This window comes from Strongylocentrotus purpuratus, unplaced genomic scaffold (genome assembly GCF_000002235.5).
Source record: "Strongylocentrotus purpuratus isolate Spur 01 unplaced genomic scaffold, Spur_5.0 spur5_scaffold_10, whole genome shotgun sequence".
Taxonomy (NCBI): Eukaryota; Metazoa; Echinodermata; class Echinoidea; order Camarodonta; family Strongylocentrotidae; genus Strongylocentrotus; species Strongylocentrotus purpuratus.
The window spans coordinates 8,165,867-8,190,123 of record NW_022145595.1 but is presented as its reverse complement, the minus strand read 5'-3'; the positions used below and the strand labels follow the sequence as shown (position 1 = coordinate 8,190,123).

General features: G+C 37.0%; 1 protein-coding gene across 1 annotated transcript; it reads right to left on the bottom strand.

The window, feature by feature from the left end:
* Positions 1-4,969: 4,969 nt before the first annotated feature.
* LOC115921838 (tripartite motif-containing protein 45-like) lies at positions 4,970-15,860 on the bottom strand. Its single transcript, XM_030980083.1, has 2 exons — positions 15,127-15,860; positions 4,970-6,229 (listed from the first exon to the last, which is right to left on the bottom strand). The coding sequence occupies exons 1-2, from the start codon at positions 15,760-15,762 to the stop codon at positions 4,970-4,972; spliced, it is 1,896 nt and encodes a 631-aa protein (XP_030835943.1). The 5' UTR covers positions 15,763-15,860.
* Between the last annotated feature and the right edge of the window lie 8,397 nt (positions 15,861-24,257).

Below are 24,257 nucleotides of genomic sequence, written 5' to 3'. Positions count from 1 at the left end.
AAGTGAATCATGTCTGTCTCAAAGAGCTGATATTAAGAAAAGTGATATCAAATAGAATATGTAGGCCATATTGCACTGAAATATTAGTCTTCCGTGTTCAAAAGGCATTCGACATATCCAAGGAAACATCGTTAAAGAGAGTTAAATTACCTGTTTAAAACAATCTTTACGAATGGTGATTAGCAGACGACAGAAACTGCCCTCAGTACCACGTAATATAGGCATTGTCCATGTGTTCATTGAACGTGAACTAATCAAAATGTCCTCGATTATGTCAAATATGTTGCCATATTTTTGTAATATTGATTTTTGCGTGGATATCTCTTGTTTGCCTTAGAATAAAAATGGCAGAGAAGTGGATGTTTTAATAACTATCGCATTCTGGTGTATGTACAACATGTTAGTCTTCCAGAACTTTTAAGTATGATTTTAATGAAAAGCATTTCACAGTATTAAAGGCACGTATTTAAAAGAAAAAAACACACAGACTAATCGTAAATCAGGAGCTTTAAAAAAAACAGACAAAAGTTTAGAGAGATTGTTAAAAACACCTTGAATAGTAAGTAGCAAAATATTGTACATGCGAGAACATATGTATTTTGTATTGATAACATAGTGCTTAATTATATTGCTTCTCATAACTTTATTTAGATGTTCGAATGGAAATTAGACCTCTCAACTGAGGCACACACACATTAGCATTCTTTTTCTAAGTGTGTACTTGAATACCGATGGGGTAAGAAAAGTAGATTGACTGTCAATATCACGCACTTTGTGCATCCTATGAATAGAAGAAAGTTTTCCAACAGAGCGTATAAGCATGCACCTGTGAACTTATTGGCTTTATTCATTTTTCTTTAATCTATAGAGGGCGACTTATTTAGGCTCTTTAGTGGTGGATATATTGGCCCGAATTCACGAAGGAGGTTTGTCGACAAACCTAGGTTTTCGTGCGTCATATGACGCGTTTCGACGCGTTTTTACAAACGAGGTTTGTAAAAAAAACGCGTCACTGAAAACGCGTCATATGACGTACATAAACTTAGGTTTATCGACAAACCTCCTTTGTGAATTCGGGCCATTATGTTGGAGATGCACTTTTAAAACGTCTTGCTCTGTTATCCAGGATTTGTAGAATCCTGGATAACAGAGCAAGACGCTTTTTTAATATATGTGCCTTCATTACTATGTTTGGAAGAGTAACGGACGGTAACTGCATTTGTTTTTCACCCCTCTTTCTCCCCTATTCTCCGTTGTTCCCCTCTATTTCTTCAATTCTCTTCTTTTTTCTCTGTCAACAAATTAAAGGACTCTTTCAGTGTCAATCAACAATACTGTGTGCATACAACAAAATAATGTACATGTAATCATAGGCTAGGTTTACAGCGTATATATTTATTTCATTATTATAATCTAATATTTTAAAAGAAACAAAAGAGGAAAATACAACATGCGAACTTTGAGACATGTGTTATAGTATTTTACAAAACTCAGTACACAAACAGGATAGAGACCATGCGTGTCTATCATAGTCCCGCCATTTTCCCCATAAGAATTGACTTTCTTACTACAAACAAAAACATAAAGTGACTGCATTTTCCATCGAGATGCGGTGATGAGAACCTCCCCGTAAACAAGAAAAACCACAAAACCAAGCTAGGTCGCTTATGCACACAAGCAGTTGTTTCGATGTAATCTTATTTCAAACTTTTCAACTGGTATGTCATTTTGTAACGATGGAGAAACAGTGAATTAATGTTTTCTCCAGAATAATCCCTGGGTTTGCCATGCATGTCTACGAGCATGACTAGAGGTAGATTTAATATCCTCATCATTTCAATACTTTATCATACACTGTTGGTCCTCTGTACGGCCATGCACTATGGTTCAAGACATGGCCACACAAAAGTTATTCCTGTTAGGGACCGGGGAAAAATACAATGAATTATTGATAAGTTATTGCATTTTCTTTTTTCTTTTTTTTTGTATCTGGGTGGGCTGCCCCTATTTACCCTAGCCCCCGCTGCGTACAGTCATGATTCAGTGGCAAAGCAATGGCCTCGTAACTGTGAGACCCCAGGATCAAAACCGTGTCGATGTGCTATAAATTAGTGCCCTTTTGTGAGGCATTAATCCTCATTTCTGTCTGTTATGACTTAAGGGCGTAGGTCCCCTAGTTGATAAGGATATTAGCATACACATGCTTTAGCAGTCACGCAAAACAAACACTGGCAAATTATTATTCAATAAAATCTGAGAATGTATACTATTATCTAGATCTATTAGGAATAAATCATAGTCAAAATCAATCCATAAATTAGGGTAAACAAAATTATTCCACCATTATGACCTACAGTGTATGATATGATAAACATAATTCTAGCTTACCCCATTCTCTTTCTACCGTTAGAAAATGTAGATAAGGATTATCCAAATTCCACGTCACAAATCGATAGTCTGTACAGATTTAATTGAATCGAATCGAATTTAACTAAATTGAATTAAATTGAATTCAATGGTTAACTATTATGAAAAAGACAACCTGCCAAATTTACATGAAATATTATTCAAAGTGAAATTACTAATTATAAAAGAACTGCACTTACAAATGTAACATTTACATCATGTATCATAATATTCTTACATTACTTAGAATAATTAGTCAAGAAAAAACCTTCGCCTAATATTTGTTAGTGCATTGCTCTTCTCCACATCATAGCAAACTCATCTGTCATATCATTAATTAGTTCCCAGAGCAGTTAATTTAATGGATTTTCATACAGGGTGCAAAGTGAAAACGAAATAATTTGTAATGGAATGTAGCAATATTTTCACCATGACCCTGTAAGGCTTCTTAATAGAATTTGATTTAATGTAATAGTCAGAGCAAGAGTAAAAACGATATCATAAGAGGTGTCGTGGTCGAGTGGATACGTCACAAGGTCCGCGGTTCGAGTCCCGCCGCGGCACTAATGTCCTTTGGCAAGACATTGATCTACATTTGCCACTCTCCACCCAGGGGTTAAATGGGTACCCGGAATAGGATGCAAAACCAATGTAGTATACTTAGCAATTTGAGCCTAGTGCTCTTGCTGGAATGCTCCCCAGGGAGTGGAGAAAGTGCATACATTGTGTGCGGGCAAGCCAGAATCCGATGACCGGGGTAATAACTGTAAACCGCTTAGAAACTCGGACTTGTCGATGTATTAAGCGCTATATAATCAGAAATATTATTATTAATATAATTATAAAAGAAAATAATAATTTTTTCTTTTTCAATTCAATTCAATTGTTTTTGTTTCCTCTTTCAATTGTTCATATTTACAATGATGGTACATTTTAACATATTCACATATACATATAGATCAATTTGCACAATACGATACACCCTCAAAAAATAAACATGAAATTGAAAGGGAAGGAGGGCCGACTAAAAGTAAAAGTAAAAGTAATTATTATTAATTATTATTTTATGAGAAAGAAAAAAACAATAACAATAACTGCTTTAGTAATACAAATATCACTTTTAAACGCAAAACATTGATAAATACAGACATGTTTATAAAAAGAAACCATCAAAGTTGCATAAAGTCACCCAACAAATTATATTTGATTGGGGAATGCAATAGCCTAGTTAGTAACTATTCAGATGAAGCTTTTAAGTCTCCTTTTAAAAATTTGTATCGAATTACACTGCATAATATCATTTGAAAGAGAATTCCACAGTTTTGGACCTGTAAAAACAAATGTCTTTTGTGCAAAAGATGTTCTATTTAATGGTAGATTAAAAGAGCTCGCCTGGCAAGTGAATTAACTATGAATCGAATCATTTCATACGAACACATCATTAAAAGGCATAGATAATTGTTAAGTGTTGAGCTTGTACATTAACTGTCCATTAATTTTATTATTCAGAAAAAGATTATTCGTGTGTGCACGGAAATCTGCATTATTAATAATACGAATCGCTTTTTGTAATATAGAGAGTCTATTAATTTGGGAAGTTGCTGCACTGCCCCAGGCGATAAGTCCGTAATTCAAGTAAGGAAGAATAAGCGTAGAATACAAGGATAACATATTATAATGGGGTAGGAAGTGTCTTAATTTGTGACTAAGGATACCAGTGTCGCGAGCAATGATTTTGCAGATATTGTCAATGTGCGCTTTTCAAGATAGTTTTTCATCAATGACTAGCCCCCAAAATTTTGTTGATCGGGCCCTTTGAATGGCAGTACCATCAAAAATATACAATTAGGCAAATTCGCAACCTTATTACTAAATAGCATGTTAACATATTAACGTGATAGGATGACCACGAAAGCGGAAAAGCTTAGTTACAATGGGGTCGTATTTACAAAGTCAGTATCATTTATTTCTCTATTTCTTCTTCAATTAGAGATACAAAATAACCACGATAAAAATAACGTTGTATAAACATAAACAAAATAAACTTGAAAATACATTAAAAATAATAATACAAGAGAAATATCACTCATAACAAGTAAATCAATATTTGTTTTCAATTATCAAGTTATACATATATTATCATATCACTTGCATCTATTTATTGCGTTTCAAGTGGAAGTAAAATATCACAAATAATATAGCAACAAATTATGACATACTGACATTTTAATTTTTGAACTTATTAGAGTAAATCTCAAAAATGATTGTTTGATTTTGCAGTACCGATCATTTGTTCAAATATCAAAGAGAAAACAAGTACAGAATGAAAAAAGCATATGCATTTTAAAACTTGTTAATAACACACTATTTCGATAGAGGGAAGTTTTCAAGTTATTGGATAATGACAACTGTATTCAGGCAATTAAAATCTATCGAGAGAATGAACATCTTCTCATTCGATTAGTTTAATATCACATAATGAACATTAGAATATGAAACATAGGCCCCTGCTATAAATCTGGTGCAGTCAGGTATACATACTACAAATAGGGTGTGAGCTGGATTACAGTGATACTTCGATAAAATACAACTTATTGTAACTAGAAAACGCGAGCATGTCTGGAGAGAGGGAAACCAAGTAACACCAATCAGAACCAATCGTCATAGTAAGTGCATTGAACTCAGCTCTCTCCTTCAGGTTCAGACCATCAAGGTCATAGAGCCTGATCACCACGTTACCATTCACACGATCAACACTCGCTACATACACCATGTCCTGCTCATCGACGGCATGATACAGGAGGACACCGTTTAGAGCTTGTAGAGACTTACAAGCTTTCCCATCCCTGTCATAGACCGTCACCACACTTGGCTTGATGTCACATGAACTCGTGACGATCAAACCCGACCTGGTAGCAGATACCTGGCCCGTCTTGCTGTGTTTTGTTGGAATAGTATGTTTGAGGGTGGATCCAGTCGGGTCATAGATATAGACTTTCTTGTCGTAGTTAACGATGAGGATTTCATCAGATGGACTTCTGTTTAATTTGAGATAATTGCTATTGCTTTTCACGGTGATGGTTGATTTCCTGGATCCATTCGGAGAATATATGTGTGCTTCTTTGCAACCCGTCGTTACGCATAACGACCTGTCTTGTTGAAACACAAGATCATAACATTTCATGTTACTTGGTATGTTTGCATACTGGTGCTTGTTACCAGCTGTATCAATGATGTCTATTCCATGTGCATCCCAATATCCAATAGCTGCAATGTCATCAGAGTACTTGGTCATTCCATACATCATTTCTTGTAGGTCTACACACTGAATGACTTGCAACTTCGGATCTGCTTCTGAGATGCACCCGAGTTCAAGACGAGTGTCATCTGCAGGCTTGAACCTCTTCTTCTGTGCTTTCTTCGTAATTGCTGCCGCAGAAGTGTGATCAGTAGCCTTCTTCAGCACGGCATCCAGCTCCTCACAGAGCAAGGTATGAGCTGACAGACTGTCTGTCTCAAGACGACCCAGTCTGTCATTAGATACCAGTGTTATTGAACTACAGATACTCTTGATCATCTGTCGATCCTTGGATTTCAAGACGGTGAGGTCGTCCTCGAAACTCCGCTTTACTGCATTAATTTGCTCGATGAGATTTCGATGATTTTCTTCAAGCTCTTTAGCCTTGATGCTGTAGGCTTGACTGACATTGTCCAATAGTTTCTGCACGGCAGTGTAAACTTCATCGCGTTGTACTTCCACATTCTGAATGTTCTTCTCCAGTTCTGATTTCTTAGTGGCACATCGCTGGACAAGGTCGTTCACCTTAACAGAACAAATAATAGAGAATTGAAAAGAACATTTCGCAGAATGAGATGTATGCCAATTACATGGAGATGGTTTGATAATCAAACACCGGAGTTTGGAGGCGCCTGATTTTTAACAAAATGTAGAACCAAGACCCCCCCCCCCCCTCCGCAACAAACACCTTTTTTCCTTTCGCACAAACGTTTCTTGAAAATTACAAAGAATAATGTATTTAAGTTTCAATTACAACAAAAAAGAAGTACATGTACATTGTATTCCTCTTATTTTTGTATATGTTTTAATGCAGAAAGGAGATTTAAGATACTCAAGTTATTATTTACATAAGACGTCATCATAAAAGAGTTTATTTAATACTAAGAATCATATATAACTCGATAGAAAGTTTACTATAAAGCTAGTGAGTGTACAAACCCGGCTAAAAAAAATTGCTTCTGTGAAATTGAAATGTGTAATCAAGTAAAGTTTGAAACATATCGAAACATCCCAGCCTACTTCAAAATAATGATTTGCATATAAGTGAGCATATGCGAGCAACAGAAAGAGCTTCATGTCTTCTCAGAGGTGGTGGCAACATTGCTGTCTTACCCCCTTTACTAGAGAGAACTTTGAACTTCGCACCCTACCCGTTTAAAGCGCATATGCAGTAGACAGTGTTTGTACAATGATAAGAAACATCCCAAGAAGCATCAAAATGCGGGGAAGTCTAGCGACTGAGAGGAAAAATATAGCGTTTTGGAAATTTAGAACCATATTTCAGATGAATTAAAAGCTTTTCTAGTCTACAATATCATCAATATAATACAATAATTATTGTGCTAATATCTAGCGAGCCGGGCGGGGCCTAGGCCTTCTCCCCATCGATCTGTTTTCCGTGTAATTCAGAAAATGTGCGATGCATGGAGCGTACGTAGCGACCAAAAAAAGAAGAACCTATTTTGCTTTGCAAATGTTTGTCTAGCAAGGGAGGCGAAAAAAACGAATCCCCTTTGTTTGTAAAGATATTTGGCCTTGTTAGAGGTAGGGGGCAGAAACGATTCGGCTCCACCCCCGATAGAGGGAATAATATATATCTCTTACTTGTGTTGCCTCTTGGAGACAGGCTTTCTACAGTATAAACATAGGAATGCAATCTATATTTTGTAGAGCAGAGTAGCGACCATTAACGGAGTAAATTCAGGTTTTGAAATGGTTAAATTCTGCATTTTAGAGGACTAATCTGCTGACAGGGCTTTGCTGCAAAATATTTAATGTCAAGGGGGGAGGGGATCTCATGTCACCCCAACCCTTTGATTGATAGAAGTGTTTGTTCCCATGCTTGGGCTGCCTTTATGGTAGAAACTAGGGGCTTACTAACATAATAAATACCCGATTTATTAATATTCGAGGGAGCGTAATGACACTCATTACTTTATTTTTCAGAGTTCTTATCTTATTATAATGCAAAAGAATGATATACAGTTTTCCTTCTTTCCCTTGCCAGGCCACTCCCCCCCCCCCCCAACCCTTCTCGAATTATTTCGTCAGCCCCCTCTGTCCCCACCCCACCCCACTTACGGCGCCTACGCGGTACATTAAGTTAAATGAAACCACGTTTACCTTAATCCGTAACTCCTGCTCGAAGTCAGCCTGATTCTTGATTTTGTGAAATTGATGACCGACGATCACGCACTTGAAACAGACGCGGACCTTACAATCCTCACAAAACATCTCTTTGTTCTCTTGTTTGTGGATGCAGCACTTTTCCGATAGATGACCAATGCTGACCTTCCCGTTGATGATGTCCTCTATGGATACAATCTTGTGACCTTCAAAGACTTTAAGAATTTGATGACACTCTAGACACTTATCACAAATGTAGTTATTACATGTACAGCAGAATGAGACGGCATCTTTCTGAAGCTTGCAAGCAGTGCATTTTGAACGCATCTCAAGGACAGCGTTCACCCCTCCACACATGACGTGGTAATTGTCTACAAGTCCGTTGACCGTCACATTGGTAAGGAAATCATCAACACGGTTCGCAGATAACTTGGTGATCTCCCTGCAGAGAGGACAGATCATGTGATCAAGATTCTGATGGGACAGGTCATAGTTCCTGAGACATTTCCGACAGAAGGTGTGTCCACATGAAGTCAGGATGGTTGCCTCGTCGAAGATACCAAGACACAGTGGACACGTCAGGTCCTGTGAAAAGCTTGGGACTTTTTCTTTCTCAGTCTTCTCAGCCATTTGTACAAATATCGGATTTCTGGCTAATTACAAACGCAAGTGCATTCTACGCTTTTATACAATTGATGTCCATTGTAACTTAAAAGTGTGATCAGCTAATGTGTCCTTAGAGCCAACAGTCGTCCATGCAAGCACAAACTATATGCAGTGATGTGATAGATTGTACCAATATCCTGAGTCTACGTAACAAGTGCGTCCTATAACTGCATGCAGTTCTTTACCAATTTCTCACGTTGATTACAAATATGTGTCGAAAGAGGTGCGAATAACGTTGATCAGAAGTACTGAGTCTCTATCCAAGTGTATACATCAACACAAATGTGATTACAATGAAACTAGTAAAAGAACTACTTATCCAGGCGATCGTAGCACATGTTAATATAGATGGGCGACTATATATTTAATGGAGCGTCCCCAACACGACTGGAGCCTGTAAAGATCTCAACACACTTCGTTTATATAAATTTAGAATACATAGTACGTTGTGAGAAAAATGTATATATTCTGTGTCTGTGATTTCAACCTTGAACGTTTTGCCATCAACACAATGCTTTTTGCCGACCTATATTCACAAGCAGTGGTGTTGCTACGGAGGCGGGACCCGGGGGGGGGGCACTGGATGTACACGTATGTGCCCCTTAATCGAATGGCCCCCAAAAAGGGTAAGAGCGAGGGGGAAGATGAAGGAAAATAATTTTTTAAATACCGTGAGATTATTAATATATCAGGAGATACTTTTTGCTCGAAAATGTTCTTCGAATATTATACTAATATGTGAACGCAACTCTTACAACAGATTGTGATACAGAAAGAAAAAAAATCACGATATAATGTTAGTGACGTGGGCAGCAAGCACCAGCAGGTGCTATCTTGGGTGGGGGGGGGGGGGGTACTAAAAAGAGACATTGATTAGTGTTCCGTGTTCAAAAGGAATTTGACGTATCCAAGGGGACATCGTTTAAGAGAGTTCAATTATAAATTGCTGTACTATATATATACTACCTGTTTGAAACAATCTTTTAAAATTGGGAATAGCAGAAGACAGATACCGCCCCAAGTACCACGTAATAGAGGACCTTGTCCATGTGTTTATTGAATGTGAACTGAACAAGTATGTACTTGATTATGTCAAACAGGTTGTGATGTTTGTTTTTAATATTGATATTTGCATGGATATCTTTTGTTTGCCTATGATTACCAATGACGGAGAGGTAGACGTTGTAATAACTATCGCGCTCCGGTGTATGTACAAAATATTAGTCTTCTGGAATAAGTACATGTATGATTTTAATGATAAGCGTTTCAAAGTAAGGTACGTATTTTAAAGAGAAAAATACACAGACTACTCGTAAATCAGGAGCTAAAAAATCCTTACAAGAGGTTCCCATAGAAATGGTTAAAAACACCTCAAATGGTAAGTAGTGAAATATTGTACAGGCAAAAAAAATATGTGTTTTGTATTGATAACATAGTGCTTAATTATATTGCTTCTCATAACTTTATTTTGATGCTCGAATGGAAATTAGACATCTCAACTGAGGCACACACACACAATCATTCTCTTTCCAAGTGTGTACTTGGTGTAAACCAATGTGGTTACAATGGTAAAATCACACTTGAGTAGATCGTCTGCTAATATCACGCAGTTTGTGCATCCTATGAATAGAAATGGGATTTCCGTAAGAGCGTATAAGCATGCACCTTTGAACTTATTGACGGTAATCATTTGTGTTCTAATCTATAGAGGGCGACTTATTTAGGCTTTCAGTGGTGAATATATATCTTGGAGATCCACTTTAGTAGAATCCTGAATAATAGAGCAAGACGTTTCATGTGCTTTCATTACTATAATTGGAAGAGTAAAGGACGGTCACTACATTTGTTTTCCAGCCCCTCTTTTTCCACAAGGCTTCCGTTATTTCCTTCTATTGCTCTCTTTCTCTTCCTCTTTCTCTGTCAACAATTAAATGACTCTTCCAGTGTCAAACAATAATACCGTGTGCATGCAACAAAATAATGTACATGTTATTAGTGGATAGGTTTATAGCGTATATATTTATTTTATTATTATTTTCTAATTTTCTTTTAAAAAAACAAAAGAGAACAAATAAAATGTGAACGTTGAAACATGAGTTTAAGGTTCTTTACAAAACTGTCTACAAAACAGTATAAAGACCATGTGTGTGTATCGAAATAGTTGCGCCATTTCACCAATAAGAATTGACTTTCTTTTTTCGCCCAGAGGTAGATTTAGTATTCTCATCATTTCTACAATTTATCATATGATAAACATAATTCCATCTTAATACCCCATTCTCTTTCTACCGTTACAAAATGCAAATGAAGATATTTCAAATTCCACGTCAACAATCGATAGTCTGTACAGATTTAATTGAATTGAATCGAATTTAACTAGATTGAATTAAATTGAAGTGAAGGGTTAACTATTATGAAAAAGACAACCTGCCGAATTTACATGAAATATATTCAAAGTGAAATTACTAATTATAAAAGAACTGCACTTAACGTTTACATCATGTATCATAATATTCTTACATTACTTAAGAATTAGTCAAGAAGTCTGTAGTCTGTAAGGCTTCTTATTAGAATTTGTTATGATGTATTAGTCAAGTTCAATGTAACATACATACAGAGAGTAAAATGATATCATAAAATAAAACAAAATAATATTAACTTGATAGGATGACCACGAAAGCGGAAAGGTTATTTACAATGGGGTTCCATTTACTAAGTCAGTATTGAGTATTTCTTTAATTATTCTTCTTTTAGAGATACAAAATAATCACGATAAAAATTACAAAATTTAAGAAATAACACTTAGAAGAAGTTAATCAAAATTTGTTTTCAATTTCAAGTTTACATGTTTTCATATCACTTGCATCTATTTATTGCGTTTCAGGTGGAAGTTATCGTTTAAATTCCAATTTGCAGTTTCTAAAGTTTTGAATTGATTTTAAGTAGCATTAAATTCTACTGCGATAAAACAGAAGGAAAAAGGATGAGGAAATATTAATACCAGAATTTAAAAAAAAATACATTTTGCTCTATGTGCTTCCTCACACACTAAACAAAATGAAATATCAAAAAAAGGAGAGCAACAAATTCTGACATTCAAATTTTCTAAATCTTAAACTTATTAGAATAAATCGCAAAAACGACGAATCAAGACCACAAAGCTTCAATAGAATGTCTGTATTTGTTTTTTTTCTTCTGATTTTGCAGTACCGATGCATTTGTTTTAAATATCAAAGAGAAAACAAGTACAGAATGAAAAAAGTATATGCATTTTCGACTTATTTATAACATACTATTTCGATAGAGAGAAGTTTCATGTTATTGGATAATGACAACTGTACACAGGGAATTAGAAAATATCGAGAGAATATGCATCTACCCATTCGGTTAGTTGTCGCACAATAAACATTATAATATGGAGCAGAGAGGTATACACACTTCAAATAATGATAATATAGAATGTGAGATGGATTACAGTGATACTTTGATAAAATACAACTTATTGTAACAAGCAAAGGCGAGCATGTCTGGTGAGAGTGAAACCAAGTAACACCAGTCCCAACCAAGCGTCAGATTAAGTACATTGAACTCAACTCTCTCCTTCAGGTTCAAACCATCAAGATCATAGAGCCTTATCACCACGTGATCATTCTGACAATCAACACTTGCTACATACACCCTGTCCTGCTCATCCAGGGCAGCATACAGCTGGACATCGCTTGGAGCTTGTAGGGACTTACCAGCATTCCCATCCCTGTCATAGACCGTCACCACGCTTGGATTGATGTTACATGAACTCGTGACGATCAAATCCGACCTGGTAGCAGATACCCGACCCGTCTCGTTGTGTTTTGTTGGAACAGTGTGTTTGAGAGTGGATCCAGTCGGATTATAGATGTAGACTTGCTTCTCATCGGTAGTAATGAGAATTTCATCTGATGGACTTCTGTTTAGTGTGAGAGTACAGTAACCACTATTCACGTGGATGGTTGATTTCCTGGAACCATTCGGAGAATATATGGCTGCTTCTGTAGTACTGGGTGACATGCATAACGACCTGTTTTGTTGAAACACAAGATCATAACAGTACATGTTACTTGGTATGTTTGCATATTGGTGCTTGTTACCAGCTGAATCAATGATATCTATACCATGTTTATTATCATATCCGATAGCTACACTACCATCAGAGTACTGGGTCATTCCCTGCATAAGTCCCTGTAGATCTACACACCGAATGACTTGCAACTTCGGATCTGATTCTGAGATGCTCCCGAGCTCAAGACGAGTATCATCTGCAGGCTTGAACCTCTTCTCCTGTGCTTTCTTCGTAATGGCTGCTGCAGAAGTGTGATCAGTAACCTCCTTCAGCATGGCATCCAGCTCTTCACAGAGCAAGGTATGAGCAGACAGACTGTCTGTCTCAAGACGACCCAGTCTGTCATTAGCTACCAGTGTTATTGAACTACAAATACTCTTGATCCTCAATCGATCCTTGGTTTTCAATACGTTGAGGTCGTCCTCGAAACTCCGCTTTACTGCATTGATTTGCTCGATGAGATTTCGATGATTTTCTTCAAGCTCTTTAGCCTTGATGCTGTAGGCTTGACTGACATCATCCAGAAGTTTCTGCACGGCAGTACACTTCATGGCGTTGTACTTCCACATTTTGAATGTTCTTCTCCAGTTCTGATTTCTTAGTGGCACATCGCTGGACAAGGTCGTTCACCTGAACAAAACAAATAATAACAGAGAAGTGAAAAGAACATTAAGCTATGAAATGTAGCTAACGTTTACTAACGCCTTTATACACACCCTCCTCCGCAACAAACACCTTTTCTCCTTTCTTGATATTTGAAAAGAATAATGTATTTAAGTTTCAACAACATCAACAAAAGAAAAACACATAGTATTCCTCCCTTTTTGTGTTGGTAATATTGGAATGTAGATCTCTTAAGCATATGTTTTAAGGCACAGAAGCAGATTTAAAATATTCAAAGTTATTATTTCCATAAGACATAAGATACCTCATATTAAAGAGTTTCTACAATACTAAAGTTCATATATAACTCGATAGAAAGTTTGTTATTTAGCTAGTGAGTGTGGCGACCCAGGATAAAAATGCTAATGTGAAATTTTTGAAAAGTGTACTCAAGTATAGCTTGAAACACATCGAAAAATCCCAGCCTACTTCAAACAAATGATTCGCATATCAGTGATCAAAAAACGAGCAACAGAAAGAGCTTCATGTTTTCTCAGATGCGTGTCAACATTGTTGTCTCACCCCCTTTACTAGAGATAAGCTTTGTACCGCTATCCGTTTCAAGCTCATATGCAGAAGACAGGGTTTGTACAGTGATGAGATACATCCTAACTATTAAAGTGCGAAGAGTCTAGCGACCGACAGGAAAAAAATAGCATTTGGGAAATTTGAAACCGTATTTCAAATGACTTAAAAGCTTTTCCAGTCTACAATATCATCAATATAATACAATAATTATTGTGCTAATATCTTGCGAGCTGGGCGGGGCCTTGGCCTTCTCCCCATCGATCTGTTTTCCGTGTAATTCAGAAAACGTGCGATGCATGGAGCGTAGCGACCCTCCAAAAAAGAACCTATTTTGCTTTGCAAATTTATTGACGTTAAAATGTTTGTCTAGCAAGGGAGGCGGAAAAAACGAATCCCCTTTGTTTGTAAAGATATTTGGTCTTATTAGAAGTAGGGGGCAGAAATGATTTGGCTCCAACCCCGATAGAGGTAATAATATACCTGTTGCTTTTGCTGCCTCTTGGAGACAGGCTTTCTACAGTATAAGCATAGGAGTGCACTTTTTCTAGATTTTGTAGAGTAGAGCAGGAACCAATAATGCGGTGGTCACATCCCGCCGTACTTGCAAGTGCGTGCTGTCTACGTGCAAAAACGTGGGCAAAATGTGGGTATCCGTACGTGATGAGTACCGCCTCCGTACGGATTTGCGAGCACGCAGACACACCGTAGCACTTTTAGTGCACGAGGAACTTTCGCTGCGTTCGGGCTGCGTTCGGGCTACCGATTCACCACAGTGCATGTAACGCGCGTTGCCGGTACTCCCTCCCTGCCTTTGTCAATCCCTCCCTACGTTTTCAGAAAAACGTGGCGGCCGTGGCCTCACCAAAAACCGTACGGACTAAAAACACGCACGGTGGGATGTGACCAACGCTTAACTGAGTAAATTTAGGTTTTGGAATGGTTAAATTCTGCATTTTAGAGGACTAATCTTCTAATGGGGCTTTGCTGCAAAATATTTATTGTCAATTGGGGATCTAATGTCGCACAAACCCTTTGATTGATAGAAGTGTTTGTTTTCATGTTTGGGGTGCCTTTATGGTAGAAGGGACTTACTAACATAATAAACACCGGGTTTATTAATATTCGAGGGAGCGTAATGACACTCAGTAGTATATTTTTCAGAGTTCTTGTTATCTTATTATAATGCAAAGGAATGACGTATATTTTCCTTCTTTCCCTTGCCAGGACACTCCCCCCCCCCTCCCCCATACTTGAATTATTGTATCAGCCCCCTCTGCCCCCACCCCTCCCCGCTTACGGCGCCTACGCGGTACATTAAATTAAATAAAACTACGTTTACCTTAAGCCGTAACTCCTGCTCGAAGTCAGCCTGATTCTTGATTTTGTGAAATTGATGACCGACGATCACGCACTTGAAACAGACGTGGACCTGACAATCCTCACAAAACATATCTTTGTTCTCTTGTTTGTGGATGTAGCACTTCTCGGATAGATGACCAATGCTGACCTTCCCGTTGATGATATCCTGTATGGATACAATGTCGTGACCTTCAAAGAAGACTGCAAGATGTTGATGACAATCTAGACACTTATCACACATGTAGTTATTACACGTTCTGCAGAATGAGACAGCATCTTGCTGAAACTTGCAAGCAGTGCATTTTGGACGCATCTCAAGGACAGCATTCACCCCTCCACAGTTTGCGTGGTAATCGTCTACGAGTCCGTTGACAGTCACATTGGTAAGGAAATCGTCAACACGGTTCGCAGACAACTTGGTGACCTCTCTGCAGAGAGGACAGATCATGTGATCGAGATCCTGATGGGACAGGTCGTACTTCTCGAGACATTTCCGACAGAAGGTGTGTCCACATGAAGTCAGGATGGTTGCCTCGTCGAAGATATCAAGACATAGCGGACACGTCAGGTTGTGTGAAGAGCTTGGAGCTTTATCTTCTCTAGTCTTCTCAGCCATTGGTACAATTAAATTTCAGCTTTCTGGCAAATTACAAACACGAGCTCATTCTTCGCATACAGCCAATGTTCAATAAAACTAAGTGTAATCAGCTAATGTACTAGAGGTCGACAGTCAGTTTATGCAAGCACAAACGCTATGCAATGAAGTATAGTAAGTTGTATCCCTTTTGTACTAATATCTCAAGTTCAAGTCCTCACGTTGATTGATAATACGCGTCGAAAGAGGTTCGCCTATCTTGATCTTTGATTACTGAAACTCAAAGTCCAGTCACACAGTCGTAGCGTGCGCAGTTCCAGAGATAAATTATTGTTCCAGATTCGTCATGGCAAAACTGAAGTTACTCTCGGGGACCATGCGTTTGCCATTGCTGCCCCCAAACTATGGAATAGCTTTCCAATAGAAATACGAAGCTCTCCATCTCTCGATGTATTCAAATCCAAATTAAACTAGAATTTAAATCGTCACGAGGACGATTAAGGTGGTCTGTCTTCAAGTCTTATGATAGATTATAATATTTACTATCTTGAGAAAGGGAGAAGTTATATAGACATGTAAACAATGATGATCGTCATGATGATCATGATAATGATGATCTTGATAGTAATTGTGATGACGATGATGATGATGATGATCATGATGATGTTGATGATTATCATCAACAGACCATGATGACATCAGACTGAAAAAATGAGAGAACATTTAGATAGCATATAGTCTCAGCTACAACATACTCAAAAATCAACAAAAACCAAGCCGAAATAACGGCGATATTGCTCGCAAAAGACAAGAATGTAGAATCCAGATTTGAGAAAAAGTCATCTCCCATGGGGATTACAGGCGAAAAGTAATGGATCAAGTGATAATAGGGTAATAATAAAGTAAATATGGTTGTTTATTACATTATTTGCGATTCTACGTGTAGTAATGTGATATTTGCTATGTATATCCATCAGAAACTTGTCTGTATGAAACAGTGAAATACTGCCCTCTCCGGCAGAATAAAGTAAGCTTAGCAACGGGCATAATGGCGTATACTTCTAGCAGTATTACTTTCGTATTTATGGACATATAAGATACGACACTACGTGTTTTAAAATTCAAAGGAGATAGTACAGTGAAAGGTCAAAATGAAAAAAAAGTGAAGAAAAATATTGGTAAAGACGCCCGGACTCGAACCAGGGATCTCAAGGTCGGAAGTCAAGTGCGTTACCGATATACCAAAACATTTCACATAGAGATTACACGTAAACGGAAAATGGAATTCTCTAATCCCACTTTGTAAGTGAAATATGAGCATGATCCCGGCATCTGATCGAAAAATTAAGGGCATACTTATGATAGCATATTGTCTCAGCTACAACATACTCAAAGCTCAGCGTAAACAAAGATAAAACGACGGAGATATTGCTTGCGAAAGACGAGCATGTAGAATCCAGTTTTTAGAAAAAGTCATGTCCCATAGAGAATACACGCAAAATGTGAAAAATTGACATGCCTCCTTTAATCGCAAAAATACGCCATGATACCATTGTCAAAATGAAATATCGTGGCAACTGCATTTGTAGAGAATATTCTCAGGTAGAACATATCAAAATTTGAAAGAAAATTAATCAATATTTACAGAGATACAATCAATTTTCTAAAAATCTGCTGACGTCATAATATGCAAATTGAAATTTTGAGTTCGGAGGCCATTATGATGACGTCATGAGTTAATTGAGGGCCAAATGAGGCATGAAATCATATCTCCAACTCATAATCTATTTAAATATGAAAGAAATTGGGGGGTATCTATCCATTCTAAAGAGTTAAAATGAATTTTGTATAGGCATGTTTTTGCCCATGTATTGTGGATACAGATAGCGCAGGTCGGCGCGTGCGTTCAACTTTGACAGCCGCTATTAATTGCGTTATTACTGGTCGGAAAAAGGTAAACAAGGTATCAAAATGCTTGGTAAAATGTAATAAATATGATAACAGAAAAAATTTGGCGATTCTATGTTGCAAAATGCCAAGACGCGCGGATACGCGCGGAAACGCGCGCGCATAATTACGCGCACGCAAATTTTAAAAATGCTTAAAATGGCCTAAAACGTATGCAAAATTAATTTTAAACGAATCGGAGCATTATAAAATTTTGATGCGCGCGTACGTGCGCGTCGAGGTGCGCGCGCGAAATTTGTTAACATTTTTAGTTGACCTTTGACCTGAAATTGATGTATACCAAATATGGTTTATTTTTGATGACTCGTTATCGAGATATGATAATGACCTGATTTTTACAAAATGGCGCCTGGATGACGTCACGATGACCAAATGACCTTGAAAAAGTTGATTATACTTGAAATCATAGGGCTTGATAACTGACAGAAATTTGAAGGAAATTGACCATGTCAATTTCGAGTAAACGTGTGTACAAAAAAGTGTACGGAAGAAATAAAAATAAACTAGATTTTAATTCGTCACGAGGACGAATAAGATGGTCTGCCTTCAAGTTATATAGACATGTAAACAATGATGATCATGATGATGATCATGATGATGATGATCTTGATAGTAATGGTGATGACGATGATGATGATCATCACGATCATGATGATGTTGATGATCATCATCAACAGACCATGATGACATCAGACTGAACAAAATGAGAGAACTTTGAGATAGTATATAGTCTCAGCTACAACATACTAAAAAATCAACAAAAATCAAGCGGAAATAACGGCGATATTGCTCGCAAAAGACAAGAATGTAGAATCCAGATTTGAGAAAAAGTCATCTCCCATAAGGATTACACGCAAAAAGTAATGGATCAAGTGATAATAGGGTAATAATAAAGTAAATATGGTTGTGTATTACATTATTTGTTTCAATATTCAAAGGAGATGGTACAGTGAAAGGTCAAAAAGAAAAAAAAGTGAAGAAAACAAATTGTTGGAGACGCCCGGACTCGAACCAGGGACCTCGAGGTCGGAAGTCAAGTGCGTTACCGATATACCAAAACATTTCACATAGAGATTACACGTAAACGGAAAATGGAATTCTCTAATCCCACTTTGTAAGTGAAATATGAGCATGATCCCGGCATCTGATCGAAAAATTAAGGGCACACTTGTGATAGCTTATTGTCTCAGCTACAACATACTCAAAGTTCAGCGTAAACAAAGATAAAACGACGGAGATATTGCTCGCGAAAGACGAGAATGTAGAATCCAGTTTTGAGAAAAAGTCATGTCCCATAGAGAATACACGCAAAATGTGAAAAATTGACATGCCTCCTTTAATCGCAAAAATACGCCATGATGCCTTTGTCAAAATGAAATATCGTGGCAACTGCATTTGTAGAGAATATTCTAAGGTAGAACATATCAAAATTTGAAAGAAAATTGATCAATATTTGCAGAGATACAATCAATTTTCCAAAAATCTGCTGACGTCATAATATGAAAATTGAAATTTTGAGTTCGGAGGCCATTATGATGACGTCATGAGTTAATTGAGGGTCAAATGAAACATGAAATCATATCTCCGATTCATACTCTATCAAAATATGAAAAAAAACTTGGGGTCACCTTGCATCCTAAAGCGCTACAATGGATTTTGTACAGGCATGTTTTTGCCCATGTATGCTATGTATTACAAAAGCTCGCGCGCACGGTAATTATCTTAAACGGACGCTCATTCCGTTATTAATGGGCAGAAAAAGTTGAACAAGGTATCAAAATGCTTGAAAAAATGTGCCAAATATGATGACAGAAAAAATTCGGCGATTCTATGTTGGAAGATGCAATTACGCGCGAAAACGCTCGCGCATGTCCGTGCGCGCGTTTTTTTGCAAAATGCTTAAAATGGCCTGAAACGTATGCAAAATTAATTTTAAACGAATCGGAGCATTATACAATTTTCATGCGCGCGTACGTGCGCGTCGAGGTGCGCGCGCGGAATTTGTTGACATTTTTAGTTGACCTTTGACCTGAAGTTGATGTATACTAAATATGGTTTATTTTTGATGACTCGTTATTGAGATATGATAATGACCTGATTTTTACAAAATGGCGCCTGGATGACGTCACGATGACCTAATGACCTTGAAAAAGTTGATTTGACTTGAAATCATAAGGCTTGATGACTGACAGAAATTTGAAGGAAATTGACCATGTCGATTTCCAGTGAACGTGTGTACAAAAAAGTGTACGGAAGAAATAAAAATAAACTAGAAATTTAATTCGTCATGGGGACGAATTAGGTGGTCTGTCTTCAAGTCTTATGAGAGATTATAATATTTACTATATTGAGAAAGGGAGAAGTTATATAGACATGTAAACAATGATGATCATCATGATGATCATCATGATGATCTTGATAGTAATGGTGATGACGATGATGATGATGATCATGATCATGATGATGTTGATGATTATCATCAACAGACCACGATGACATCAGACTGAACAAAATTAGAGAACATTTAGATAGCGTATAGTCTCAGCTACAACATACTCAAAACTCAACAAAAACCAAGCCGAAATAACGGCGATTTTGCTCGCAAAAGACAAGAATGTAGAATCCAGATTTGAGAAAAAGTCATCTTCCATAAGGATTACACGCCAAAAGTAATGGATCTAGTGATAATAGGGTAATAATAAAGTAAATATGGTTGTTTATTACATTATTTGCGATTGTACGTGTTTTAATATTCAAAGGAGATGGTAGAGTGAAAGGTCAAAAAGAAAAAAAGTGAAGAAAAAAAAATTGTTGGAGACGCCCGGACTCGAACCAGGGACCTCGAGGTCGGAAGTCAAGTGCGTTACCGATATACCAAAACATTTCCCATAGAGATTACACGTAAACGGAAAATGGAATTATCAAATCCCACTTTGTAAGTGAAATATGAACATGATCCTGGCATCTGATCGAAAAATAAAGGGCACACTTGTGATAGCTTATTGTCTCAGCTACAACATACTCAAAGCTCAGCGTAAACAAAGATAGAACGACGGAGATATTGCTCGCGAAAGACGAGAATGTAGAATCCAGTTTGAGAAAAAGTCATGTCCCATAGAGAATACACGCAAAATGTGAAAAATTGACATGCCTCCTTTAATCGCAAAAAACGCCATGATATCTTTGTCAAAATGAAATTTTGTGAAGACTGTATTTGTAGAGAATATTCACAGGTAGAACATATCAAAATTTGAAAGAAAATTGATCAATATTTACAGAGATACAATCAATTTTCCAAAAATCTGCTGACGTCATAATATGCAAATTGAAATTTTGAGTTCGGAGGCCATTATGATGACGTCATGAGTCAATTGAGGGTCAAATGAGACATGAAATCATATCTCCAATTCATACTCTATCAAAATATGAAAACAAAATTGGGTTCATCTTGCATCCTAAAGCGCTACAATGGATTTTGTATAGGCATGTTTTTGCCCATGTATGCTATGTATTACAAGAGCTCGCACGCACGGACATTATCTTAAACAGACGCTCATTCCGTTATTAATGGGCAGAAAAAGGTGAACAAGGTATCAAAATGCTTGGAAAAATGTGCCAAATATGATGACAGAGAAAATTTTGCGATTTTACGATGGCAAATACCAGTACGCGCAAAAACGCGCGCGCACGAGTGTGCGAGCTTTTTTTTGCGAAACGCTTAAAATGGCCTAAAACGTATGCAAAATTAATTTGAAACGATTTGGAGCATTTTTATTTTTTGCGCGCGCGCTGACGCGCGGACGTACGCATGCGCGCGCGTTCTTTGACCTGAAATTTACCGGACGGATATTGACCTTAATCATGATAAATATTAATAAGAAATTCCTCTCCGTTATGAAGATATGATCATGAATTGAAAGTACCAAAAAAAATACAAAATGGCGCCTGGATGACGTCATGAAAATTTGATGACCTTGAAAATGTTCCTGTCACGTCTTATGGCAATGACCTATGACTGTGCCAAAATTTAACAAAATTGACTGAACTGATCTTGAGTTATCCTGTACACAAAAAAGTGGGGAGAAATAAAAATAAATAATAAACTAGATTTGTAATACTTGTTTGGAACAAGTATAGGTGGGCTGGTCCAACTAAAATTTAAGACAAAATAAAGGGTACATTTGAGATAGCTTATTGTCTCAGCTACAACATACTCGTAGTTCCGCGTAAACGAAGCTAAAACGACGAAGATATTGCTCGCGAAAGACGGGAATGTAGAATCCATTTTTTGAGAAAAAATCATGTCCCATAGAGAATACACGCAAAATGTGAAAAAATGACATGCCTCCTTTAATCGCAAATATACGCCATGATGCCTTTGTCAGAATGAAAAATCGTGACTATATCATTTGTTGAAAATTGTCTCAGCAAGAACATATCAAAATTTGGAAGAAGATTAAACAATATTTACAGAGATACAATCAATTTTCCAATAATATGCTGACGTCATAATATGCAAATTGGAATTTTGAGTTCGGAGGCCATTATGATGACGTCATGAGTTAATCGAGGGTCAAATGAGACATGAAATCATATCTCCGAATCATACTCTATTAAAATATGAAAACAAATTGAGGTCACCTTACATCCTAAAGAGCTACAATTGATTTTCTATAGGCATGTTTTTGCCTTTATATGCTGTTTTACAAGAGCTCGCGCGCACGGAAATTCATGTTAAACGGTCGATCGTTCCGTTATTAATAGTCATAAAGAGACAAACATGGTATCAATTTGTTTGTAAAAATATGTGAAATATTATAAAACAAAAAAAATTGCGATTTTATGTTGTGTAATAGTTTTACGCGCGAAAATGCGCGCGCATGGGCGTGTGCGCGATTTCATGCGCGTGTGCGCGATTTTTTATAAAATGCTTAGAATGGCCTAAAACGTATGCAAAATGATTTTGATACGATTTTGAGCATTTGAAAATTTTGCGCGCGCATTGACGCGCGGACGTAGGCGCACGCGCGCGTTATTTGACCTAAAATTGACCGGACGGATATTGACCTTGATCATGATAAATATGAATGAGAAATCGCTTTTGGTTATGAAGATATGATCATGAGTTGATTTTCGTAAAATTTTACAAAATGGCGCTTAGATAACGTCATCAGTGAAGGTCAATGTTGAAAACGTTATTGTGCTTTGTACATATGCCTTTACATATGGGTGCCAAATTTGAAGGCATTTGATTGAGCCATTTTCAAGTTATCTTGTTCACAAAAAAGTGGTTAGAAATAAGAAAAATATTTAATAAAGGCAATTCTAACGAAATTATAAGGTGGTCTGTACGTTATACAGCCCACCTGATAATAAAGAAAATTCTGACGAAAACAATAGGTGATCTGTTTTCAACAGACCACCTAATAAAGAAATAAAGAAATAAAATTCTAGCGAAATCAATAGGTGATCTGTCGTTGACAGACCACCTAATAAATAAAGAAATAAAATTCTAGCGAAATCAATAGGTGATCTGTCGTTGACAGACCACCTAATAAATAATAAAGAATAAAGAATAAAGAATAAAGAAAATTCTAACGAAATCAATAGGTGATCTGTCATCGACAGACCACCTAATTATTTGTTCAATTGAGAGAACTAGTTTGTAGAATTTAGTTTTTTTAAAGGAGATCTGAACCAGCGGCGCGGCTGAATATATTTTGTATAAAAGCTGTGCTATATAAATGTATTATTATTATTATTATCAAAAGTAATAATTCTCTATTGTGTGTATAAATAAGATTACAGTGGTAATATCACACTTGAGTAGATCGTATGTTCATGTATAATGCAGTTTGTGCATCCTATAAATGGAAATGGGTTTTTCCACAGAGAGCGCGCGCAGCATTTGAGCACCTTTGAACTGCCGGTATATACGTATTCATCATTTGTGTCTATAGAGGGCGACTAATTTAGGCTTTCAGTGGTGGATATATTATGTTGGAGATCCACTTTAGAAGAATCCTGGATAATAAAGAAAGACGTTTTATTTGCTTTTAGTATTATCATTGGAAGAGTAAAGGACGGTAACTACAATTGCTTTCCATCCTTTCTTTCTTTACTATTCGTCCTTTATCTCATTCTATTTATCTTTTTCTCTTTCTATGTCAACAATTTATATTCTTGTGAATGGGTTGCTTCGAGGCTGACTTTCCTACAATGTACAATTTACCTGAACAATTATTTCACCGTTTCCTTTTTTATAAAATCGTTATATAACCATGACAATGTGATCATGCCCGTCTCAAGAGCTGATAACGTGAACAATCATATAACATTGAACGTGTCACTATCATAGCCCGTATTGCAAAGAAAAAACAATGGGTCCATGGGTCTCTCACACACTCTCTTGGCACACACACACACACACACACACATACTTGATCTCGCGATCTCACTAACTTTGTCTCACTCTCTCTCTCTTTCTTTCTGTCTCCCCCTTTTTCTTTTTCTCTCTCTCTTTCTATCTTTGTGTCTCTTCCTCTCTA